The sequence below is a fragment of the Vombatus ursinus genome, unplaced genomic scaffold (assembly GCF_900497805.2).
Source record: "Vombatus ursinus unplaced genomic scaffold, bare-nosed wombat genome assembly UNPS02014802.1, whole genome shotgun sequence".
NCBI lineage: Eukaryota > Metazoa > Chordata > Mammalia > Diprotodontia > Vombatidae > Vombatus > Vombatus ursinus.
Genome location: NW_020954580.1, coordinates 18,923,303 through 18,944,733, shown reverse-complemented (window position 1 = coordinate 18,944,733; position 21,431 = coordinate 18,923,303). Strand labels below are relative to the sequence as shown.

At 37.6% G+C, this 21,431-nt stretch overlaps 1 protein-coding gene across 1 annotated transcript in view; it reads left to right on the top strand.

Moving 5' to 3' along the window:
- Nucleotides 1-21,431, top strand: part of ADAM23 (ADAM metallopeptidase domain 23) — a 238,598-nt gene that overhangs the window by 195,159 nt on the left and 22,008 nt on the right. Inside the window, exons 20-24 of the mRNA XM_027873781.1 lie at nucleotides 4,945-5,008; nucleotides 6,707-6,812; nucleotides 9,103-9,222; nucleotides 11,196-11,364; nucleotides 15,485-15,596. Coding sequence (XP_027729582.1) covers nucleotides 4,945-5,008; nucleotides 6,707-6,812; nucleotides 9,103-9,222; nucleotides 11,196-11,364; nucleotides 15,485-15,596 — 571 coding nt within the window. The remainder of the gene's footprint in view (nucleotides 1-4,944; nucleotides 5,009-6,706; nucleotides 6,813-9,102; nucleotides 9,223-11,195; nucleotides 11,365-15,484; nucleotides 15,597-21,431) is intronic.

Here is a 21,431-nt window from a genome sequence, read left to right as displayed (position 1 = left end):
TCTGACTACCACCTCCTCTAATTTATCCTTCCTTCTATCAGTACCCACATTCTCTTACCCCCTTCCCTGACTACTTTCCTGTACGGTAATATAGATTTCTGTTACCAAGTGAGCCAGTATTCTGGCTTTGAGCCAATTCCAATGTAAGGTTCAAGTGCTCCCCACCCCACCTCCCTCATCTTCTCCTCCACTGTCAAAGCTCTTTTTTAACCTCTTTTCTAATTTACCCCATTCTACCACTCCTTTCCTCTTTTCCTAGTGTGTTTCTCTTTCTCACCCCTTAATTTTATTTTTTTTAGGTTCCATTACATCATATTCAACTCAAACTCACATCCTCTGTCTATGTGCACTCCTTTTAATTGCACTAATAATGAGAAAGTTCTTAGGAGTTATGAGTATCATATTCCCATGTAGGAATGTAAACAGTTTAACCTTATTGAATCTCTTGTGATTTCTCTTTCCTCTTTACCTTTTTATGCTTCTCTTGAGTCTTCTGTTTGAATGTCAGATTTTCTATTCAGCTCTGGTCTTTTCATCAGGAATGCTTAAAAGTCCTCTATTTCATTAAATATCCATTTCCCCCCAGAAGGATTATAGTCAGTTTTGCTGGATAAGAAATTATTAGTTGTAATCCTATCTCCTTTGCCATCAGAATATCATATTTCAAACCCTCTGATCCTTTAATTCAAAGCTGCCAAATTTTGTGTTATCCTGACTATGGCTCCACCATATTTGAATTGTTTCTTTCTGGATGTTTGCAATATTTTTTCCTTGATCTGGGAGCTCTGGAATTTGACTATAATATTCCTGGGAGTTTTCAGTTTGGGATCTCTTTTAAGAGGTGATCAGTAAGTGCTTCCAATTTCTATTTTACACTCTGGTTCTAGAATATCAGGGAAGTTTTTCTTTCTTCAAAGATGATGTTTAGGCTCTTTTTTCTTCATAGTTTTAAGGTAGTCTAATAATTCTTAAATTATGACTCCTGGATTTATTTTCTATGTCATTTGTTTTCCAATGAGATATTTCACATTTTCTTCTATTTTTTCATTCTTTTGATTTTGTGTGATTGTTTCTTGATGTCTCATTGAGTCATTAACTTCCATTTGCCCAATTATAATTTTTAAGGAATTATTTTCTTCAGTGAGCTTTTGTTCCTCCTTTTCCATTTGGCCAATTCTGCTTGTTAAGTCATTCTTCTCTTCATTGGATTTTTGTGCTTCTTTTTTACCATTTAGCCTATTTTGTTTTTTAAAGATATTATTTTCTTCAATATTTTCTGTGACTCTTTTACCAGACTGCTGAATTTTTTTCATGATTTTCTTGTATCATTCTCATTCCGGCCCCCCCCCCCAGTTTTTTCCTCTACTTCACTTATTTGATTTTTAAAATCCTTTATGAATTATTTTAGGAAATCTTTTTAGGTCTGAGACTAATTCACATTTTTCTTTGAGGCTTTAGATGTACCAGTTTTGATTTTGTTGTCTTCTGAGTTAATGTTTTGATCTTCCCTGTCATCAAAATAACCTTCTATGGTTATAGAAATACAGTCAGGTTCTTTTTTGTTGTTGTTTGCTCACTTTTCTATCCTATTCCTTGACCTGAAAATCTATGTTAAAGTGGGGCTCTGCTTCTTGGTTGGAGGAAGCACTGTCCCAAGTTTCAGGCCTTTCTTATTTCTGCTCTCAGAGCTAGTTTCTGGGGGTCTGTAAGTTTTCAGTTCTTCCAGGGTTGTATGATCTAATGAGAAGTATGGTCAGTGCTCTCCTGGCCCATGCTCTGGTCTTAGAGGGATTATAAGTACTCTTTTCCACTCTAGAACTGGAACCAGGGTTCCTGCTCCCTTATGCCTGCAAGCTCTAGTGTGCTACTGCTTGTTCTTTCCCTGAGACTGGCACCTAGGACTGTGACCTGCATCCATGCATGGGCAATGCAATGGAGTCCTGCCCCTAGTGCAAGCAAAGGGACCCCTGTAATCTCCTTCTGAGTGGTTGTACAACCCCTTTAACATCTGTGGGCTGAGAGCTCAGAAATTGCTGCTTTTTTTGCTTCCAAGGCCTGCTGCTGGCTTGCTGAGTTTCTGCACAGCCTATGCTAGGCTGTGCTCCATTCTCATCCTGGTGTGACAGATCTCTCTTGCTGACCCTTCTAAGTCATCTGGGCTGGAAAACTGCTTCACCCTGTGTTTTTGTTGGCTCTGCTACTCCAGAGTTTGTTTCGAGGCATTATTTAAAATTGTTTAGAAGGGAATTTGGGAGAGCTCAGTTGAGTCCGTGCCTTTTCTCTGCCACCTTTTTAATAAACATTTATTAAGCACCTGCTGTGTGCCACACACTGTGCTAAGTGCTAGACCCAATTAACTGTCCTTCATTTATTAATTATACTACCTGGATATTCCATCATGCAGATAGCTATTGGTGTTTTAAAAGAGTTTGGGCCAACACTAAATTCTCTCTCTCTTTCTCTTCATTTCCAATGCCACCATGACAGTCATCACTAAACAATGGGATTAATGCAGCTGACCTCTTTGATTCTTGCCTTTTCTCCCTCCAGCATCATGTACACCACTGCCAGATGCATAGCTCTTAAATATGGCTTTCATCTTGTCACTTCTCTGTTCAACTCCCTGTTGATTACTTTATCAAGCTAAAACTTCTTTGTAAGGCATTCCATCATTTGTTATAAGCTCTTGCCTATCCAAATTTATTTCTCGCTCTTTTACGATGTGATACCTTGGGTGTCTTTACTATCCTCTGAACACCCCACTCCCATTACTGTCCCTTTACTGGTGATGTTTCCAAATCTTTACCCATTCTTCAAAGCCTTTCTTAAGTTTTACCTTCTCTGTAAAGCCTTCTCTGGCTATTCATCCCTAATTGTTTTCAACTTTCTCTGAACTCCTTACAGAACATAGGACCTATATCACATTATTTAGCACATACAACCATACATGCACATATACTGTGTATCTATACACACATATATAGTATGTATGTATGTATATATATATGCACACATATATGTATATGCATATATACAAATAATCATGCTGTTTAAAATTATGTATTACTTATAAATTATATGCTTGTTTTATTTCTTATTCAGAATAAAATAGAGTTTTAAAAATAATTTATATATTTATTTAGAATAATATATAATTAAATGAAAAATTATAACAGGACCAATATCACATAATTTTGCACTTAATTATGTTTTTATAATGATAAAATTATGTACTAAATACCTTGAATGTTTTATAATTATATCCATATAATTATAAATTATATATAATCAAGTGCTAAATTATGTGATATTGGCCCTATGTTATAATTCAGCACTTAATTATATCTAATTTATAATTAGATATATAATTATAAATTAATTATACATATATACTTTATGTATAAAGTATAATACATTTACAACTACATATGATGATAAATATATACCTTATATTTCTCTCTGTTAATTATATGTGTATGTATGTGTGTACATATAAATACACACATATGTGTACATATATATGCACTCATATATGTAATTTACTAATTATTCTCCCCATTCTGATGATAATTCTTTTGGAGCAAAAATGGTGGCATATACTTCCTAGCATAGCATATAGACTTTTTCCAGGATAAGAAAGGACAATATTGAAGTGTGGTAGAATGGAAATGACATTGAACCAGGTACTTAGCATAGTGCCTGAAACATGCCTATTACACATAATGAGTACTTAGTAAATACTAGTTGACTGACTGATCTTAATTCTATTTCTAAATCAACATGCATAACCACAGGGGTTAGATCAGATGAATATTGGTGTCTTTCACTTCTAAAATTCTGAAATTGTGAATATACAGTGATGAGTACATAATATGCATCAAAATAAATATTTGTAGACTAATAAATCACTGAATAAAATCTTGTAGAAGTTCACATACAACTTTCCCTATATGTTTCCATATTTTGCCAACATCTTCTGTTCTTTTGGGCTTGATGGGCTTCAACGTTCTAGGACCTTTCTGTTTACTAGTAAGAAATCCAGACATCACGATTGCTAATATTTTCATTCTCTGTTCATATTTTGCTATTTTACCACCCTTAGCTTCTGGGTGCTTTGCTATTCTTTGTATTTGAAGTAGAGACTCTACAAGCCACCTGAGTTCATGTCTTTCCTTGTTGTATGTATTTGAGCCATGACTTGTTTGGTCTTGTCACTTGGACCCTTGTTTGAAGAAGCCTCCACTTCTGGTGCAGAGTGCGCCAGTCTGGGCCTAGAAGTTCCCTCTGTTAGCTTTCCAGAAGGTAGTACTCCATTTAGGTTTCCACCTGCAAGAATTCTTTGGAACATACTAGTGCATCAGCTGAAAAGCACTGAGGTGAATCTTAGCGTATGAATTTATAATAATGCTTAGATTGTATCTGTTACTTTCACTTCTCTCTCAGACCTCTTCCTCTCCTAGAGGACATCAGATGAATTGGACAGAACTCATTCTTTCTAAGGTCATGACTTTTGCTACTCAAGTCAACAAATTTCACAGGCCATTTGGACATTTCTCCCTAAAAAGCTCCAACAGTTTTAGTTTTCCTATCTATTGATGTAAGCAGGTGTGCCTGCTTGGTGAGTTAAAAGAATTATAATCATTACTGGATCAATCTGTAGAAATCTATATTCTTAATGCCATTTATACACACACACATATACACACAGACATATACACAGATGTAGATAGATAAATATTACACACATATACACACATGATAAGCATATATACCTGTATGTTTCTCTTAAGATGATAGTGACTTAATGACTTTTATTGGAAGATGGAAAAGGATCCTAGGGCCTGGAATGGGGGACAGTGAAGTTTACCAAGAAAATGTAAAAAGTCAATGTTCTGAAGTGAGACACAACCTACAAATTTTGTCTGACATGTGACTTTTTTTTAGGGCCGTTGCTACAATGGGGAATGCAAGACAAGAGATAATCAATGCCAGTACATCTGGGGAAGCAGTAGGTCTCATTTTCCTGTAACTTATTATATATGTGTGCTTTTCACAAATTCTTCTTTCTCAGTTTTGCAACATGTCATTTGCTTCTTGAAAAGATGTGAGAAAAATGAGAAAAGGTGTGTTTATGAAAGTGGAAAATGTATAGTCTTCCAGTCATAAGAAATAAATAAATTTATACCAATGTCTCATGCATGTAAATAGAAGATTATAGGTGATTCTTTCAATTAGTTTTCTTGTCTTTCTGAAAGGTGCATGGACTTCTCTTTTATTGAGATCACACTGAATTGTAGTGGTAAAATTCATTTTGATCCAATGTCTTTGTGATTTACTTTATGTATTGATCATATGTACATATTTACATATATATATATATAATATATGTGTATGTGTATATGCACTTATTTATATAAATATGTATGGAGCTCCCCAAGCAAGCCTCCAGGGACCAATTGTGTACCCACCTAGAAAATGCAGGTTAATACTGTGGCAAAGGCATCTCTTGGGATTTGGGATTGGGGACATAAGATCTTGTAGTCCCATGGAATTTGTTAGTTTCTGGAAGCTTGCCCTGAGGAACCTCTATAGATATGTACATTATTTTGCTTTCCCTTTCTGTCTCTTAGTTACCAATTATAAAGTGATGGCACTGATTCCTAAGCAAAGCTCAGATGGATGCATTGGAATCTTTGGGAAACTTTTGCTGTATCAGTCACAAAGGAAGGTTTTACCTTCCAGAGGTACAAGACAGCTCATGATATCTCTCTCATTCTTTTAAGAATATTCCCAAAGGATTTTCTTCTACCAACCCACATTTACTTTTCTCGGAAAGACCTGTCAATTCTCTTTAGTTTGTAAAGGGCAAATTGGAAGGTAGAATACTGTTCTCTTGAGCTGTTAAAAGAGTAAAAGACCAACAGAGGGAGAAAAAGGAATGGCCAGAAAATCCTTCATTGCCCCCTTTTGCTTGATCAGGATCCATTGCTGTCGACTGGGGCTATAGGTTCTAAAGGAGATCAAACTACCAAAAATGATCCGAGGATGAGTGGATTCATTTGTGTAATCAGCATTTCAGAAATATTAATTGATGAAATGTCTTTGTGTAACATCATATTGTTTTTTAATCAATCAAGCACTTATCAAACCCCACCTATGTGCCTGTCCCTGGCATGGGATTTGAGGATATGAAGGCAAAAATGAAACCATCCCTATCATTGAGGTGGTTAGACAATATAGGAATAGAAAAAGGAAAAATAGACAAGAATAATAATGACTGATTTTGTATAGTACTTTAAGGTTTGCAAAGCACCTTATACATGTTATATGCTTAGGTCCTCACAATGACTCTTTGGAGTAGATGCTATTTTTATCCCCATTTTATAGATGAGTAAACTGAGACACACAGAAGTTGTGACTAGGGGCAACTAGTAAATGTCCTGAAGATTTGAAGTCCAGCTCTCTATCCAATGTTATAATTTTAAAAAATAAATAGAATTCTAAGGACCAAAACATAGATTAAAAAAAAAGCCTTGATACCCCTAACAAATATAAATCCTAGAGTTGTGTGAGTTGTGTGTAGGTGCATTCATTACCTTTCCTGCTAGATATAACATTGCCTGAATTTAGGAAGGAAATCATTTCCCCAGGGTTGGGATTATAAATGTAACTAACATCTTCCTCTTATTTCCTTTACCTTCAAAAGAGGCTGCAGGGTCTGACAAATTCTGCTATGAAAAACTTAACACAGAAGGCACTGAGAAGGGGAACTGTGGGAAAGAGGGGGACCGATGGATTCAATGTAGCAAACAGTAAGTGCTGAACCTTCCACAGGAGAGGTTTTGTGTGTGTGTGTGTGTGTGTGTGTGTGCGTACGTGTGCGCACGCGACACACATGTATAAACAAGACCATTCTCCAACTCTTAATGTAAAGCTGGAAGGCACCAAAAATAAGCCTTAATGAGTTTTCCAAATGTGCAATGATTTCAAAAATATTCTCCAGTGTATATTTTTAACTTGGTAATTTTAGCGTAGCCTGATGCCAAATGGCCAAGAGCCTGTCATTAGCAAAAAACAATAATGATGCAATCAATTCTGTGGCTTCGAGGAGAGAAATTCCCTGCACTAGAGCAGCTTATTTAGCAACAATAATACTTTTCCAAAATGTTGTATATTAAGTCATAATTTTTCATCTTAATAGGATTGTAGTAGTAGTGCATGATTTGTGGATGGGATGATGTAAAAATTGTTCTGCATATAAAATAGAAACAGTATGCGTTTGGAATACCATTTTAAATTCAACAGTCTGTATTTTAAAAACCGACTTTGCACAAAACATTGCATGTTTTTAAGGTTTAAGATTCATGTATTGAGTGATCATATAGAAAAGAAAATTTTTCTTTTAAAAATTTGTATGTTTTCCTTTACCAGACTAAGGGAAGTTAGGAATTTTAAAGTGAGGTTTTTACTCAGATTTCTGGGTTTGCTTATCAAATTTGGGTGATCAATATCACCAAGTAGTAAATCATAGATCAAAGTTCCATTTTTACATTAATAAACTCAAATTTATATAGCACTTACTTGTAAAGTTTACAAGTTGCTTTTTTTGTAACATGACTTTCCTGGGGTCTCACAACTACTAAGTGTCTGAGGCAGGATTCATACACAATTCTCCTGACTCCAACTCCAACTCCTTCAGTCTTCCCAGTAGGCTACACTGCCTTGATTCTTAATAATTGGGTGACTAATTTTCTTTGGTGTGGAGAAGTTTCATGTTGTTGTAGTAGTTTTGTTGATTAGTGGTGTCCGACTCTCCCTGACCCCATTTGGGGTTTCCTTGGCAAAGATACTGGAGTGGTTTGCCATTTCCTTTATTTACAGATGAGGAAACTGAGGTAACAGGGTTAAGTCTGACTGTTCATGACCCCAGCAGAGGGTTTCCTTGGCAAAGATACTGTAGTGGTTTGCCATTTCCTTCTCCAGCTCATTTTACAGATGAGGAAACCGAGGCAAACAGGGTGAAGTGACTTGCCCAGGGTCACACAGTTAGCAAGTGTCTGAACTCAGTTTTTCCTGACTCCAGGGCTAGCACTCTATCCACTAAGCCACTTAGCTACCTGAAGTTTCATAGTGAAGAAATTTACAATAAGTTTTATCTATCAAGTTCATAATTCCATCTCTTCACCTAACACGGCCTGCATAAAGACAGATAATTTATTGTTGTTGGTCAGTCGGTAAACATTTATTAAGCATTCACTGTGTGTCAGTCACTATGCTAAACAGTACCTGGTGTGATCACATGATAGAGCAGTCTAAAATATTTAATTCACTTCAAAATGTCATCTAAATTATATTGGTTTCTATGCACCCCTCGAACTTTCAATCATTTAGTTCAGGTACATTACTAAGGTAATACATTAATTCCTCCAGTATAATGGTGTATCATGCCAAATCCATTTGCATACTTTAAAATAATTTAAAAAGAAATGTGTAATATTCACAATGTTCATAGAAGCAAGCAAGAGGTCAAGTAACCTGCCCAGTTCTTCTGAGATGTTTTCACATCAGCTTCATAAGCATTCACCCTAGAGCGCATCCACATGGGAAATGAGGAAATGACTGTCTTGAGCACCTTTCTTAAAATGAGAAGCTCTCTGTTCCTTCCTCCTATCAGAGGAGCCCCAAGGGTAGAAGGTGCTGGTGAAGTGTGAGTACCATGACTGATGTTATCTTCTAGGATGATGAGGTTCCTAGGGGCATGATGGAGGAGCCTACAGGAAAACAGTCCAGTGGGATATGAAGAGATGACTGGAGCACATTGTTTATGTCATTGAGAGTTTCCTACAGCTAGCTTAAGGATGACTTAGAACCAGACAGGAGCTAACTTAAGGATGACTTCCCGCTCTTGGCAGCTTGGTAATGTGCTTCTCGCTAACACTAATGGATCTTAGGATCACCAACATTTCACCCCACCAACAAATTATTTCTCTCAAGCCATTTCTTAAGCTGAATCAAAAGAATGGATGAGATTATTATTCAGAAAGAAATATGAACTTTAGAGATTGGAATGATTGTAATTTCTCCCCCTTTTTATGTTTACAGTGATGTGTTTTGTGGCTTTTTGCTCTGTACTAATCTTACACGAGTTCCACGAATTGGCCAACTTCAGGGAGAAATCATCCCAACCTCCTTTTACCACCAAGGCCGAGTGATTGACTGCAGGTAATGTATTACGTATTGAAAAGTTCAGTCATTCAGGAAGTGCAACTTAAAGGGACAAAATCAGAGGCAAATAAGTATCAGGAAAAACTGGAAGATAGCTTCAAATAATGTATTTTATTCATATTCTGTCATTGCTTTCCTTTTGAAAATCCCTAACAGTATGCACAAAGATTTGTTGTTGCTGTTCAGTCGTTTCAGTCATGCCCAACTCTTTATGACCTCGTTTGGAGTTTTCTTGGCAAAGATATTAGAGTGATTCACCATTTCTTTCTCCAGCTCATTTTACAGGTGAGGAAACTGAGGCAAACAGGGTTAAGTTACTTGCCCAGCATCCCATAGCTAGTAAGTGTCTGAAGCTGGATTTGAACTCAGGTCTTCCTGACTCCAGGGGTGGTGCTTTATCCACTGTACCCATTTAAAGATTAATGTGTCTAATTCTTTCTAGATCACCATTCATTCATTCAACAAATATTTATTGTGTTACCAGATATGTGCAGGATAGTGTACCATTAAACATCTAACATCATGGTACTGCTTTGTCACATGATCCAAGTTCATCTCATTAGAACTTGTTATGATTTGAGTAGTGAATTTAAAAATTTGACCAAAGCAGTTTGCCATACACTGTTTTCTAAAGTGAATAGTCCAATATGAGATTTTGTTGTTGTTGTTGAATTGTTTCAGTCATGGGATACATGTGATTAATAAATTAATTTATTGCCATCTCAACAAACAAATCAATAATTAATTAATTAATAAGTTTATTAATAAATATTTATGAAGTATTACTGATGACTGTTTTTGGTGTTTAAACATCTATGAGTAGGAGATATAAAATCCAGTTCAGCTGAGCAAAGGTCATGAGATTCTGTAATAGATATACAGGACCTCCTATATCCAAATACATGTTGTCCCCTTTAAATCATTAAATCAACAAGCCTTTATTAAGTACCTACTATGTGCCAGGCAAACTGCTTAATATCCACCTTTGGAAGCTGCATGCTCATTCCAAGCATATTGCCATTGCTTAAAACATTTTGGGGCTGCCCTTCTGCATTTGCCTGTGGGAACTCTTAACATATTCTTTTGAATATCTGTCATGGAGGCAAGTCACCATTCTTTGAGGGAGGATTAGGCTTTTGAAAACAGATGACTTCACTGATTACTTTTCTGAGATGGAGGCCATCTGATATTACTTCCTTAATTGCCTTCCTCTACTCTTTTAAGCCTTTCTATATCCCCTCCATTTCCCCTTTTTTCCTTCTGATTTCAGAGGACAGGGTGGCAATCCTCCTTGCCACAGGTAACTTCTCCTTTGGTGCCCTGTTCTGTAATCTTGGCATCGTCCTCCTCCTCCTCCTCCTCCTCCTCCTCCTCCTCCTCTTCTTCTTCTTCATCATCTTCATCTTCGTCTTCGTCTTAGTTTTCATCTTCTTCGTCTTCGTCTTCTTCATCTTTGTCTTCGTCTTCATCGTCTTTGTCTTCGTCTTCATCGTCTTTGTCTTCGTCTTCGTGTTCGTCTTTTCCATTCATTGAGTTCAGGTGCTACCTCCTCCATGAAGCCTTTTCTGATTCCAGCCCTAAACCTAATATGTCCTCAATCTCTCTCCTCTCTCTGGTTAATATCTTTTGTTCACTTATCACATTCTAATTTAGATTAGAGTTTTTTGCATATATAACTTATAGTCCCATATAATTGTCGCATTTCATTTTAGTGATATAACCTTAGAGACTAAGACAGTAAACTACACATAGTAGGTGCTTAATAAATCTTTGCTTGCTTCATTTGAATTTTTCTTCCATCTTCTTCACTTTTGTCTTTGGAACCTCTAGGCTTGATGCAAAGATCCTGGAATGGTTTCCCATCTCCTTCTCCAACTTATTTTACAGATGAAGAAACTGAGGCAAATAGGGTTAAGTGACTTGTCCAGGGTCACACAGCTAACGGTTGTACACATGTCTTCTTTCCCCAGTGGTGCCCATGTTGTTTTAGATGACGATACTGATGTAGGGTATGTGGAAGATGGAACTCCATGTGGCCCATCCATGATGTGTCTCGATAGAAAGTGCCTACAGATTCAGTCCCTAAACATGAGCAGCTGCCCCCTGGATTCCAATGGCAAAGTTTGTTCAAACCACGGGGTAAGTAAGGAGGTAACGAGAGGGTGAGCCAAGCCCTCTTTGACTGTATGTATTTTGTTATTTGAAAATTGAAAAATGTTTTATTGGATTAAATTTTTATTTTTAGTAGTTCTTTGTGTGATCATGCTGCCTACTGCATTTTACCCATTATTTATTGATATCAAGAAACTGATGCCTGACAAAGAACAGACAGTTACAGTCTAAGAGGAATACTGGGCACACACACTCACACACACATGCATACACACACAGATACACATATACTATAACCTACTGTTACTGTGACCACAGGCTCATAGGAGCATTGATGTAAAGCTGGAAGGGACCTTAAGGCTCCATGTGAGCTCTTCATTTGACCTATAAGGAAACTAGGCACTGAGCGTGTAGGAGACTTGCCCAAGGTCACACACATAGTAAGCTAACCATTAGGTTTTGAACCTAGCTCCTCTGACTCTGAATGTATTATTAATCATTAACACTTCTCATCAATTATGTTTGTACTTTAAAAAGCACAGGCTGAAAAGTAGGAAGCCATAAACTAAGAAAAGGAAAGAAACAAGCATTTGTTAAGCACCTACTACATGTGGAGCACAATGCTAAGTGCTTTACAAATATTATCTCATTTGATCTTCACAACAACCCTGGGAGATAGGTGCTATTATTATTATCCCTGTTTTACAGTTGTAGAAACTGAGGAAAACATAAGTGACTTGTCCACGTCACACAGTTTTAGTAAGCGTCTGAGGCTGGATTTGAACTTAGGTCTTCCTGACTCGACCTAGCACTCAATTCACTTTGCCACTTCCAATTAAAAGTTGGAAGGGACTTGAGAGGTCATCTCATTCGATGCTTTCATTTTATCGATGAGAATACTTAGTCTCCCCAAAGCTAAGTGACAATAATTTTATTTGCACAAGTACTTAGCGGTCTTCTAAATTCCATGGGGATTTACTGCTCTTTCATATTACCCAAACAGCCACCTTTTCAAAAATCCATAAGACTGAGTACTTGGGAAATCCACAGACACTTACACTGAAGTTGTGTATATAAAAGAAAAAGTAAACACTTGCCTATTTGGTGTGGGGGGAAAAGTAAAGTCTGGTGAAGCATTCAGACTTCAGGAAGGGAAAATGAAAGTAATGTCATGAAACTGGGAAGACGACTCTAAAGTGACGGTAAAGAGAAAAAGAAAAGATCCCCTCAAGATAGATATGTTGGGGATGAAGGCTACTGAGTGGAGACCTCAGGTGATGGATTAAGAGAGCTCCAAACACCGAGGAACTAGACGTTTCCTCTTGAATCTGTTATTGGCTCTAAGTCTGTAGATGAAAGAAGGACAGAGAGATTTTCATGTAGTTCATGATATCTTTTTCCCATTTACCCTACACTGGTGTTAATCCTAATCAGTTTTTTTCAACTTTTAAGATTAAGAAATCCATTTATACTAATAAGCTTATATCCTCTTTGGTAAGCCTTCTCTCTATGCAGTTCATATGTAGAGAGATAAAGGCTTCAAAAAATATTACACTGATCCCTACTCCCAATGATTAGTGTTCTTTAAAGCCTTGCAGAGGCCTGTTTATTCTTTCTGAATTTCATCCTACTTCAGTATAATGCGAGGAACTTAAAAATTAGAACAGCCAAACTACCCTGAATGGTCTGATCTCAGAAGGCATCTTTCTGACTTGTGTAACAGATATTCATTGCCAGTCAATCAACAAACATTTGGCGAACATCTACCAGGCACACAGCCCAACGCATTGTGTCAAGGGGTACGTGGAAGAACTATATAGCCTTAAGTGCCTGCCTACAAGAATCTTATAGCCTTGTTGAGGAGACAAGGAACAATTACAGCAAGCATTTACATGGTACTTTAAGGTTCATAAAGCACTTTACCAATATTATCTCATTTTATCCTTACAACACTTCTGAGAGGCAGGTAAAATCCTCACTTTGTAGATGATGAAACAAAGTTAAGTGACTTGCTCAGGTCACATAGATAGTATTTGAGATGAGATTTGAACTCAAGTCTCCGTCCATGTCCAATGCTGTAACTACCATGCTACCTACCTGCCTCTAATAATCAGTGAATGGTAAGTATATTATCAGGTGCTAAAGTATATAGTAGAGACTTTTAAGGATTGTAGGAATAGAGTGAGGAGAGGGGTATGATAAGTGAGAAATGGAGTAATCAGAGAAGGCTTCATGGAAGAGATGGGACTTTACCTGGAAGGGAGGAAAGAGGGAAGGAACAAATAAAGGAAGGAAGGAAACAAGCATTTATTAAGTAGCTGCTATGTGCCAGGCACTGTGCCAAGTGCTTTACAAGCACTTTTGAATCCTGGGAGGTAAGAGCTATTATATTATTCCCTTTTACAGCTGAGGAAACTAAGGGAGACAAAGGTTAAGTAACTTGTACAAGGTCACAGAGTAATAAAAGTCTGAGATTGGATTTGAACTCAGGTCTTCTTGACTCCAGGTCCAGTGCTGTATCACCACCAGCTGCCTCCTGGGATAGGTGGGTATGTTTTGGATAGGAAGAGGTGAACTGGGGTAGGAGCAGTATTGCAAGCAAGGGAATATGTACAATTAGCACAGAAATAAGATCATTAATATATTTGTGAGAGAGTTGAGCCAAATGACTGCAGAAGAAGGTACATGTTGGTGAACTTATGGGAAATAAGATTGACTACAAATGTCCAGATCATAAAGAATCTTCAAACTGAAGCTGAGAAGTTGATAATGGTCACAATTAGAAATAAGGAGTCTTTGAAAGCTTTTGTGTTGAGGAATAACATATCGAAAATAATGTTTCAAAAAGTGGTCTGCTAGGGGATGCTTGGGTCATAAATTTAGAGCTGGAAGGGACCATGGAAGGCTATTGAATTCAATCTTGTCATTTTATAGCTAAGAAAAAAGAGACCTAGAGATGACAAGTGACTTATCCATGTGTGTTCTCCAAGGACCAACCTAGCTAAGAGTAGAGAGTTGGGAAGGCTGTCTATTGGTGAAGTGTTTGGCTATGGTGACCCATTAAACAGATCAAAATACCAAACAGCTCTCAATCCTGTGTGCCAATCCCTTTCACATTTCCCCATTTCCCAGCTTCCTTAATTAGTGGAGTGGCAGAGAGTGCTAAAAACCATGCACAAACATGATTTTAGCTATTATTAGTAGTTGTAGTGTGTGGTTTCTGTCAGTGACCAGCAAGGAGGGAATGAAGCTTGTCAGCCACAAGAAGGCAATCTCCCATTGTGGGTGGGTCCTCTGTGGAGGATGTATGGAAACACACGAATGAGAGTCACATCAGACAGAATGAGGAGGCATGCATGCACTGGGATCATCAGCACCAGCACAGAGATTCTCCACATTGTTGTGATAACAGAGTTATTGAGTGTTATCCTCATTTTTCAAACCACAAAAAATTCCACAATGTATTTTTGACACTATTTTTGCCACACATAATGAATGTTCAGGACCTTGAGGAATACTTCAAGCAAGTTTTAAATAGTTTGAAGGATTTTGAAATTATTTTACAGCTTGGTTAAGAGTTGTGCAACTTAGGAACAGAAGCAGTGGCAGCAAGGCTAGGTTTTTATTGAAAAATTTTGTTATTCAGTCATTTTCAGTCCTGTCTGGCTCTTTATGACTCCATATGGGGTTTTCTTGGCAAAGATACTAAAATGTTTGCCATTTCCTTCTTCACGTCATTTTACAGATGAGGAAACTGAGGCAAATAGGGTTAAATGATTTGCCCAGGAACACACATTTAGTAAGTACCTGATGATGAATGATTAAGATCCCCTGTTTTATATCAGTGGCATAATAAGAGTACCCCATACTCTGCTTTGTGTGTGTGTGTGTGTGTGTGTGTGTGTGTGTGTGTATGTTTGAAGTGGAATAGAGTGGAGGAAGGATTTCTTTGTTCTGGATTACTAGTAAAATTTAAATGTCAGCCTTAGTTTACAGAATTCAGGGAGGAGGGAAGTGTCCTGCAAGAGTCTTGTGACTTTACCATGAGTAAAGTTCTTTTCCAGAGTGATAGAGCAATTAGACAACAAAAGAAACCACCAGAAAACCACAACGAAAACACTTTTTGTTCATATTTTCTCTCACACAGGTGTGTAGTAATGAAGTCACCTGCATTTGTAATAACACCTGGGCAGGAACGGACTGCAGCATTCGAGATCTTATCAAAAAACCTCCAGCCTCGAAGGAAGATGGACCCAAGGGTTTGTGATTTGAGTTCCTTTTTATTGCATATATTTAGTCAACGTTTTCCCAAAAGGCACCAATAGGGCAACATCGTAGTTTTAGAAGGAGATAGAGAATGTTTTTCTTTAAAAAAAAATGACCCAAGCCATATAATGAGTATAACTTAGTGTTCTAAATGTCACGTATTGACAACTGTCTTTGTCTGTGCTCTGTTTCATCATTCCAGAACCCATGCCTGAGGAAAAATGAGCTTAGTGACTTTCCTTCTTTCTAGGTTTTCACTATTTTTTTCTCTCCTTTAGTCACATTTTTTCATAAACATGAGAATTTATTATTACAACTTTTCATAGATTTCCCAATTAATGGACAAATCATAATGTAGTTTACAAAGTACTGTCCTCACAACAATCCTAGGAGGTAGGTAGAATAATTACTTTTTTAAAAACTCCACTTTATAGATGAGGAAACTGAGTCTCAACTGACTTGCCCAGGGTCACAAAGCTAGTTGGTGGTAGAGAGGCATCTAAAGCCCTGGTCTCCTGATTTGCATTCTGGTGCTCTTACTCCTAAGTGGCACCTCCTCTTTCATTATATTGTTTAATCATTTTTACATTATCATCCTCCCCTCCTATTACCCTTCTTTTATAGACAAAGAAGTTCAGGCCTAGAGAGGTATACAGGCAGTGAGTGTTAGAAGCAAGATGTGAACCCAGGTCCCAACTAATCATCTATATAGCTGGAGCCTAAACCTAGGTCTGATGATTCTAAGTTTGGTGAATTTTCCTACTTCGTCTTGTTGCTTCTGCATCAACACTAGATAGAGTGTACTATTATGGCACAGATCTCTTCAGCAGATCCTCAATTTATTCCATGCAGAAGTCTAATTTTATGCTGTCATTAAAGGAACCTTTTGGATCATTGTCCTTACGGCTAAAAATAATATATATTGTCCTGGATTAAAGATGTATTCACACACATATACACACACACGTATGTCACTGAATGGGTGTTGCCTCAGTTCAAACTGGGACCTGGGAAAGACCTTAACGTAAAAAGGCTGAGATCTCCCACTGCATCCATAGGCCTTCTCCAGTCATCCTGATCGATATCTTGCCTCTGGATCCAGATGACTCTGAAGAAGAGAGTGATGCTGGTGATTTTGCACAGCCCTCCCTCCTTAAATCCAATTCACTTGCAAGTCACGGCATCTTCCTGATGTCATGGTCCTTCCTCTTCAAGAACAAAGGACAAGCAACAGCAGATACATGTATATGTGTATATGTGGTCGTTTATATATGGCATATGTGTATATATAAATACATATACACATACGTATGTAGTCATTTTCTGATGATATTTGATCTTAGAATCAAATTGAAGTCCAAACATGATAATGCTAATATTGCCGTATAAAGAGAAAGGACACGTTATATTGTCCAGTCTTCATTCTTCCAGGAAAACTTAACATTAAAGTTTCCTTCAACATCCAGCTCATTGCAGGAGTGCAGGAATCTAATTATTAAATAATTGCTATGCACACTCCAGGGTAAACATGTATTTCTTAGATGACATGTTTATTAAGTAATGAAGAATCATTCTTAATGAATTTAATATTGTTATTTAAGGTAGCATTTATTATGATTTTTGCTCATAACAATCACAATATTCATCAAATAACTAATGACTATATATAAATATGAGAATTTGGTGTAGGGGGGAAGCATGATCAATTTTGCAACATTGCTAATTATGATGGGATAGGACTAACTAGAAAAATCTCAGTTTTCATATTCCAGTTTGTAACTGTTAAGGATTAAAATAATTTCTGCTTGGATGTTTTTCATTAATGGTTTTCTCACATTATAACTATGTTTGGAATACCATATGGAGAGGTTGGCCAATTTTCAGTAAGTAGTTAAGTTAAATCTACAATTCAATTAGCACTATGGATTTGGGAAATTACCTACTTTCTTTTCCCACTATTTGAATTTTTAAAGACAGAGTAATTTTTATAATTGTACTAACAGAGAGCACTGGAAACCAAATTCTTCTAAATTGTGCACGCTTTTCTTCTAAGATATATTCAGACAGTGCACATCTGTGCTACCACAGCTGTGTTGTGCATAGTCCTGACACACCCTTCAAAATTAGTTCAAAGCAAGAAACCCAGGAAAGGACCCAGTCCAGGTAAAATAAAAAGCAAAATGACATAGTGCTCCCGACCCATCCACCAATCAATGAATGGTCTGTAGAAACCCTTGTGATGACTTGAAGATCAAGTCGCCTGCTATTTTCCCTCTCTCACCACTACATCAAAAGTATATGAAGGAGTATGTAATGCACTATGTAATGTAAAAGCATTTGTAAGGATCTCATGGTATCCTTTTGCAGGTGGGCAAAAACACAAAACCCTGCCTCTTCTTTTAGTTATGCTTTTAGATCCATTGCTTAAGCCCATGCCTTAGTTATTTTTGATCCAGAAGTGCTAACTCTGTAAATAGCAATGAAGTCAAGATGTCAAAATATGGCCCTAAATATACATGGCACACGGATGTTGGCATAGCAAAGGGAAGGAGGAGAAGCTGAGGTGAAGGGTGGCTCTATACTTTTGGATGGGCATATTTAATATACATTTTGTTCATTTACCCATTCAGAGGGATAGGGTCTGGACCTGTGATTTCATCAGCTTGGGGAATGCCTGGATGATGAAATTCTCTTTACCAAAGCAAGTGATTTCAGCTAGGGACTCAATGGATAGGACAGTGGACCTGGAGTCAGGAAGAGATGCATTCAAATGTGACCTCAGACATACTCACTAGCTGTGTGACCCTCACTAGCTAGTCACTTAACCTCTCATGGCCTTAGTTTCCTCATCTGTAAAATGGGGATAATAATAACACCTATCTCTCAGGGTTGTTGTGAGGATCTAATGAGATAATGTATGTAAAGCTCTTAGCAAACCTTAAGCACTATATGAATACTAGCTATGATTATTAGGTCGTCATCTTCTCTGCAACTTCTAGTCTCAGAGAATTATTTAGAAAACAAAGAGGTCAAGAGACTTGCCTTTGGCCATTGTTTGTCTGAGGTGGGGTTGGAAGTCAGGTCATCCTGCTTCCAAGGCCAACATTCCATTTCCTTTGCCATCCTTCCTCTCTTATTTTAATATGATTGTAATATTAAGATTTTAGAGGAATTATAATAACACTTCTTTCAAGCTCTTATTTATTCTCTCTCTCTCTCTCTCTCTCTCTCTCTCTCTCTCTCTCTCTCTCTCTCTCCCTCTCACTCTCTCACTCTCTCTGTCTCTCCCTCTGTGCCTTTCTTTTCCCTTCCCTCCTTGCCCCCAGTGGGAAACAGTCCCCTGCTTACTCTCCATTAGTTTTTCTTAAAAAGAAGTCTAGACCAACTTCCAGAAGCTACACTTAGTAAACACACTGCTCTAATAGAGAAATCAATCATTGATCTGCTGGAATTTTTTAAAATATCTCAAACTTTTATGATTATGTTAAAGAAGATGAGGAAGATTATTCACATATTGTTCCTGTAAGAAAGTTGGAGATAACTCAGCATAGAGGTATTGTCATAGATGATCATGAGAGCAGAGCTATCTCGTCTGGCTCATTGTCTGACCCTCTCTCTTAGGAACCCCCTGGGTGCCTGTGATAGTCTGAGAAAGCTCACCTCCTAGCCCTTTCTTCTCCACATACCCTCCTTACTCCTTTTTATCTCCAATTCCCACATAATATAATGAAATTCCTGGAGGAAGTTCCGAGATTAAATTAGAAATTAAATTAAATTCCTCGAGAAAGCTCTAGGAGTAGTGACCCATTCTGGAGAAGATGATGTTCACATTTACCCCTGCAAATCCTTTTGCCTCTGAAAGGAGCAGAGTCAATATCTCAACCGCATTGATTTTTGGAATTATTAACAGTCCTGGTGAAGCTTTAACATGCTGAATAAAAAGAAGATGCCGTAACTTAATATGAATGAGAATCCGCTACTACATTAGATAAATGGTTCATCTACCAGAGCAGTCAATGTAAAGTATGCAATTTGGGGACAACCCAATGAGACAATTTCCCAGGGCTTCTCATAGCTCTTCAATTGCTTTGGAAAGCTTGATTGACATCCTGATCAAATATAAATTTTGTGGGATGTCATTTCACATATTGGGGTTCATCATGTATGCTTTATGATTTTGGTTTTTATATTTCTGGTTAAAGGAAGAATTGCAGTAGATTATTTATTTTTAATTTGTATTTAGCACATATGATATTTAGATGCCATTTTATACTTGGTGTCCTAACAATATATAGTCAAGGAAAAAAATACTTTACATTTGCTTTATGAAAGCAATTGTAGCATCTGAAGAGATCTGAGTTTTATCTCAGGGCAAAAACTTTGACTGTAAACCTTTGTTTTACTGATTGTGTGTGTGTGTGGAACAACACAATCTTGTTTTCTCAGTTACTCTGATTTTGCCTCCCAAATTGGTTTGGATGGTGTTATTATGAGAGTCATTGTGGACCATGGGAAGATCACTGAATTTGGAGCAAGAAAAATGCAGTTCAAATCTTATGCCTACCACTCCTCTGTGTAACCTGGGGCAAGTTGCTTAACCTCTCTATGCCTCAGTTTCCTCATCTGTTAAATGAGGGGGGTTGAAATAGATGACCTCTAAGATCTCTTTCAACTCTAGATCTGTGATTATATGAGCTCATGTTGTTTGTGCTTCTCCCAGAGTGTTTGCCAGACACAGCAGTTTACCTCCACAGAATGATCTGGCTCGTTATGTTCTAATAATGTTTTTCTAAGTAATAATGATAACTCATAGCTATATAATGCTTTAAAATTTAAAAAAAATTCCTTTCTCACAACAACCTTCTGAGGTAGCCAGAACAAGGATTAATGGAAACTGAGGCTCTAGGAGGCTTGTTCATGGTCAGACAGTATGGCCAGAGGCAAGAAAAGCACATGTTTCTTCTTGTTATAATCACAATTAATCTATCAGAAATGATGAACTATGTAAATCATAGAATCACAGAACTGGAAAGGAGTCTCAAGTGTAGTTCGATTGAATTCAATGTAGTCCGATTGAAATCACCTCTGCAACATCTCTGACAAGTGGTTACCTGGATTCTTTTTGACCACCAATAATGGGAGAAAGAGCTAGGTGGTGCAATGGATAGAGTGCTGGGTGTGGAGTGAAGAAGACTCCTCTTGCTGAGTTCAAATGTGGCCTCAATGCCTACTAGCTGTGTGAGCCTGGGCAATTCACTTCATTCTGTTTGCCTCAGTTTCCTCATCTTAAAATGAGCTGGAGAAGTAAATAGCAAACCACCTCAGTACCTTTGTCAATAAAACCTTAAAAGGGGTCATGAAGAGTCAGGCAGGACTACAAAATGACAAAAAAACCAGAATTTTCCTTGTATCAAGCTGAAATCTGTATCACTGCGATTTCCATTCATTCTTCCTGGTTCTGTTCTGTAGATCCAAAAAGAACCAATTTAAACTTGCTCTTACATGGCAGCCTTCCAGGGACAGAGAGAGAATACTTGCTCTATTGACCTCAGAAGCTTGTTGTGAGGAAGGCTTTTTTAAACCTTACACAACCCCTCTGCATGCACGTGCGTGCGCGCGCACACACACACACACACACACACACACACACACACACACACACACTCTCTCTCTCTCTCTCTCTCTCTCCCCCCCTACCCTTTATCCCAGTCTTTTCTTCTCTTAACTAAACAGTCCATATTCATGTAGCTAATTGTCATATGGTTTCAAGTCTCCTCATTGCCCTGGTCACCTTCTTCTAGAAGTACTCTGATTTGTTAATGCCCCTC